The sequence below is a fragment of the Podarcis cretensis genome (assembly GCF_951804945.1).
Source record: "Podarcis cretensis genome assembly, chromosome: 15".
NCBI lineage: Eukaryota > Metazoa > Chordata > Lepidosauria > Squamata > Lacertidae > Podarcis > Podarcis cretensis.
Window position 1 is genome coordinate 12,227,615 of NC_137185.1, and position 5,319 is coordinate 12,232,933.

The 5,319-nt window shown below is 45.4% G+C and overlaps 1 protein-coding gene across 1 annotated transcript; it reads right to left on the reverse strand.

The window, feature by feature from the left end:
• Positions 1–36: 36 nt before the first annotated feature.
• Positions 37–5,219, reverse strand: CYB5D2 (cytochrome b5 domain containing 2). The gene is made up of 4 exons (XM_079955861.1): positions 4,929–5,219; positions 3,704–3,844; positions 1,452–1,638; positions 37–726 (listed from the first exon to the last, which is right to left on the reverse strand). The coding sequence occupies exons 1-4, from the start codon at positions 5,179–5,181 to the stop codon at positions 513–515; spliced, it is 795 nt and encodes a 264-aa protein (XP_079811987.1). The 5' UTR covers positions 5,182–5,219; the 3' UTR covers positions 37–512.
• Between the last annotated feature and the right edge of the window lie 100 nt (positions 5,220–5,319).

The window sequence follows — 5,319 nt, forward strand, 5'->3', positions numbered from 1 at the left end:
CCCTGCAAGGAAAGAGTGAGCTTATCAAAAGCTCTATAATAATTTATAATAATAATTTATTATTTATACCCTGCCCATCTGGCTGAGTTTCCCCAGCCACTCTGGGCGGCTTCCAATCAAGTGTTAAAAACAATACAGCATTAAATATTAAAAACTTCCCTAAACTATCTGCTTGATAGTGGTTCAAATCATTAGAGATGAGTAGTTAAATTTTGCTAAAGAGGTTGGGGGTGGGGGAAAGAAGGGGGAAATCTCTGTGTGGGGTTAGAACTTGCACCATGACTTCATCGTCTCACCAAGCAGACACTGGTTTAGAGCTGCTTTCCTGCTCAACATTCAGCAGCAGTTTCAGCAGACACAGTAATAGCCAGATTCACCAAACCACAGATTACAAAGCCATTTTGGAGTACAATACTGAATTCTGCTTTGCTGATCATTTGCAAACTTCGTGCCCAACCACAAGTAAGGTATGCGTGTGAGTGTGTGAGAGAGAAAGAGGGGAGAGAGATGGTTCAGTCTTTTAAAGCACACCAGTCAGCCAGCGGGTGACACCCTTCATACTCCCGCAGGTTAGGGTTGTCCAGGTCACCTCTGCCACTCATCTGGATGGACTGTGACTGCTCAGAAGGCAACCCCTCTGTATTCACGCAGACACACTGGCTGTGACTGGAGCCGGGCTCATACAGCTTCCTCGGGACTCCGTTCCAGTCTCTGTTAACTCCACCGCTGCAAATACACAGGAGCAGCAAATTACTTATTTATTTCTGCCTTTTCCCCAGAAATGGGACTCAAGGCAGTTTGCCAAAATTCAAGCAAGCACAGATAAAATACACAGAAAGCTAAAAACATAATAGTTGAAGGGTAAATAAACTATAAAAAAAATGAAACCACATAGAAACAAAAATGGAAGCAATAACAGGTTATACTTGACTACAGATCTGCTACCATTTGGATACATTAAAGAAACTGTACTAAAAGAGGACAGGGAATTAATACTACATCTCTTGACTGCTGTCAGAGTTGTTATTTGTCAAAATTGGAGGGCAAATGACAACCTCCATTAAAGAATGGACAACTAAAATGTGGAACTTAGTATGCATGGTTAAAGCCTAGCTATATGGTCAAAACCAGAGAAAGATGGACATCAAGAAATGGAGAAATGGTCTGTTTATAATGTAATGCAGCAATAAGATCCGGGATAATGTAAATCCATTTATGATACTTGGAACTTTGTAATATCTGTTATGCTTGATTTTGGTATGGAAATTCGTCTTGCTATGTTCAGTTCTAGATATCCCCTTTTGATTTGGCTGTTATATTTTGTTACGTTACGTGTATGTATGAATGTATGTATTGAAAAACAAAACATTTTCTAGGTCCCAGAACTACGTCTCTGGTGAGTCACCACAGACTCAGCCAGCCGCCATTTTGCCACCCTTCCCAAACCGTACCTCTGCTTTGAACACCAGACCCGACTTCCCCCGGTCGAGCTCCATTCCGAATTGCACGGCGGAAACCGCTTTTTTCTCTCGTTCTCCCGGGTCTGCATCCGCTGCCCTTCCTCGATGAGAGCTTGGGCCTGCGCTAGAGCCTCAGTGGGCGATCCATCCTCATCATAGAACCTCCCAGCCACTTTGCCTGTTCCAAGAACGGAAAGAAAACACCATCATCCCACGCCCCTCCATAAAGCAGCTCCATCAAAGCAACTCACCAGCCTCTCCCCCAACTTATAGTCCTTCCCCTTGCCAGGGGTCATAACAGATCTTCCAAATCAAAAGATTCCTGCATTGCAGATACCCCTCATGGTCCCTTCCACCTCTACAATTCTATGATTATATGAAATCCAAGCGCAGAAGGTTCCACCATCTAGGCCACATCCACAACATGCATTTAAAGTACTCTTATCCCATTTAGCAGTCGCAGCTTCCTCCCCCCCAATAGAATTCTGGGAGCTGTAGTTTGTTAAATGTGCCGAGAGGTGTTAGGACACACACACACACACACACACACACACACACACTCTTTTCCTCACAGAGCTACCATTTTTAGAATGGTTTAACAGTCAATTCCTCTTCCCAGGAAACTCTGGGGACTGCAGTTTTGTATGGGGAGGGGGGGTCTCTCCTAACAACTCTCAGAACCCTTAACAGACTACAACTCCCAGGATCCTCTGGGGGGAAGCCATGATTATAAGCAATCATAGTGCTTTAAATGTGTGGAGTGGCTATTTATTAAATTTCTATACTGTCATTCATCCAAGGACCACAGGGTGGTTTACAAGATAGAAACACAAAAATACACACCGTAGTAAACAAACAAAAACAATTAAAAACCCCACACACAGTTTAAAAGGCCGTAGACTGTTTAATTAGCTAAAGGCCTGGGAGAAGAGGCAACTTGAAGGCCCAAGGGGCGTATCTGCTATCCTGAATAAAGGTAAAGGTAAAGGTACCCCTGCCCGTACGGGCCAGTCTTGACAGACTCTGGGGTTGTGCGCCCATCTCACTTAAGAGGCCAGGGGCCAGCACTGTCCGGAGACACTTCCGGGTCACGTGGCCAGCGTGACATCGCTGCTCTGGCCAGAGCCAGAGCCAGAGCCAGAGCCGCACACGGAAACGCCGTTTACCTTCCCGCTGGTAAGCGGTCCCTATTTATCTACTTGCACCCGGAGGTGCTTTCGAACTGCTAGGTTGGCAGGCGCTGGGACCGAGCAGCGGGAGCGCACCCCGCCGCAGGGATTCGAACCGCCGACCTTTCGATCGGCTTTAACCCACAGCGCCACTTGCGTCCCTACTGCTATCCTGAATACTCCACATTAAAGAGGGTTTCAGACCCCAACTGGTTGCCCGTCAGGGTACAGTCACAGCTCAATTAATTATCATTCATCAGGGATATTTATAATATTTAATATCAGTGTTGGTGGCACAGGGCCTGGCTGTGTTGTGAAGTAACAATAGGCACCTGGTACTACTACTGCTACTACTACTACTACTACTACTAATAATAATAATAATAATAATGTAGTAAGCAAGTTCTGCCTCCAGAAAATAAGTTGTACGGAATATTAATGTGATCAATATGATTCCCACCCCCTATTCTATGCTATAATGCAGGAATGTTCAAAGTCCGTTTCAGGGGCCTAATCCGGCCCGCTGGTCGGTTTAATCCAGCCCCTGTGGCAGTTTATTTCCTGAGGTAAAATCCTAAAAAAAACCTCAACAACTTCAACCCTAAAAAAACCTCAACATGGTTGGCCCTCAAGGCCCTTCACTTCATCAAATCTGGCCCTCTTTGAAAAAAGTTGGGACACCACTGCAATGTATTTCTGTATTTTTCTCCCCAATTGGGTAACAGATGACTAATAAGTTTAATAAATAATAATAATAATACTTGAGAAACTGACACACAAGTGTCAGCTGAGCCTGGTCCAATGCAAAAATAATTCTTTTTGGGCTGTATAACATGATTTCATTATTTTTACAGACATGGAGGAACCTCCACTTGATGCATTTATTTGCTCGTGCATTTTATGAACAGGGAAGGAAAAATATTACAAATAACGATAATGGTCTTAATCCACCTCACCCACACACTGCCGTTCACTCTGACACACATGTTGCTGCTACTGTTAGAATGGTTATAGACAGGAGAGGAACCAAAATGGGGCTGGTGATTCCCTCAACGCTGCCAATTGATCACATACCAATAAGCACATAATTCTTGCTGTAGAAGGAGAGCCAGTTCTGGATGGCCAGCATTTGTAACGGCGATAGTCCCGAAATGTCATCCACCAGTCCTGCTGGGGTGAAATCGCCTGACGCAAAAGCTCTGGAGGCATCTTTTCCTGGCAAAAGAACATTGCAAATGTTTTAATCATCATTATTCTAACAGTGAAATGGTAAAACAAGGAAATTATTACAGGACCAGCCCACAAGATGTGGCAGGAATTTGGGAGAGATGTCTCTGGAATGCCCTCCCTTGTGAGGTCCACCTGTCTCCATCATCATCATCATTGTGTGTAAAAAAATTTTCCAACCGTTTCCACAATAACCTTCAAATGAAATACATTTTTTCATAAGTTGACTTCCCACCTTCGTCTCCACAGTGTTCTTATTCAAACTTTCTACTATCGTAAAAAAAATCGCTATTACAATTGTTTTACCTTCCCCACCCCCCTGCTTTTATCTCAAATCCTGCCAGTGATTTCATTTGACTGCAATATATATACATTTTTAATAGTCCACCAAAGGCCTCTATTCTCTGTCTCCGTCATTATTAACTTTCAGGAGGAATCTGAAAAAATGCCTGTTTGCCCAGGCATTTGATGACCAAAGAATACTGTTCTTGGCAAACCCATGATCATAGGATGGAAGAATGGCTTTCACTGTAATTGATTTTAACTGGTTTTGCTTTGCTTTTTTAAAAAATTGCAGGTCAGTTTGCCGCCCTGGGCTCCTTGGGGAGGAAGGGTGAGGGACATAAATCATAGAATTGTAGAGTTGGAAAGGATCATTGTCCAACCCCCTGCAATGCAGGAATATGCAGTTATCCATACAGGGATCAAACCTGTGATCTTGGCATTCTCAGCACCGCACTCTAACCAACTGAGCTATGCTGATGAGTAACAAAGTCCAGTTTAACTGCGCACACCTATTTGCATGTCCAGCACCCAACACACCTTCCAGTATGCAAAATAAGAAGATGAATACGCTCAGGCATGGCCAAACTTGGCCCTCCAGCTGTTTTGGGTCTACAACTCCCATCAACCCTAGCTAACAGGACCAGTGGTCAGGGATGATGGGAATTGTAGTCCCAAAAACATCTGGAGGGCTAAGTTTGGCCATGCCTGACTACGCTCAACATACCAACCTGTAAAAGATTTTGGGGTTTTTTTGGGGGGTGTTATAAGAGGGGGCTTAAACTGGTACCTGAAAAGAAGCTGTAAGCGCCCCCTGGCCCATAATGCTTGCGTCCTCGTTGCACATCAAAGACCTGCCCCAGCACAGCCAGGTAAAGCCCAGCGCTCTCCTCCGCCCCAGTGTAGCGGCTCAGATCGTCGGCGCTCAGGACCAGCTCAGCATCACGCTCCGGCCACAGCCACGAGCGGGGATCGAACCCGCGACCCCAAAGCCAGGCGGCTGCCCAGCCCAGAACCAAGGCAACGAGCGCCCCTCGCAGCATGAGGAAGGCGTGGATTGGACAGCTTCAAGGGGGAGGAGCTGAGGCTTGCCAGAGCCCAAGATGACGCGGGTGGAGCAACGGAGGGGATCACGTGGGCTCCCTGGAAGCTCAGTCATTGGCTGTTGCTTTCAGGGTTTA

Bases quoted from the DNA above. Each gene is read 5' to 3' on its own strand.
- CYB5D2 (XM_079955861.1), bottom strand. From the start codon at position 5,181: ATGCTGCGAGGGGCGCTCGTTGCCTTGGTTCTGGGCTGGGCAGCCGCC. The intron at 3,845-4,928 runs GTACCAGTTTAA...TTCTTTTGCCAG, and splicing joins CGCTTACAGCTTCTTTTCAG to GAAAAGATGCCTCCAGAGCT. The intron at 1,639-3,703 runs GTATGTGATCAA...TTCTTGGAACAG, and splicing joins CAAGAATTATGTGCTTATTG to GCAAAGTGGCTGGGAGGTTC.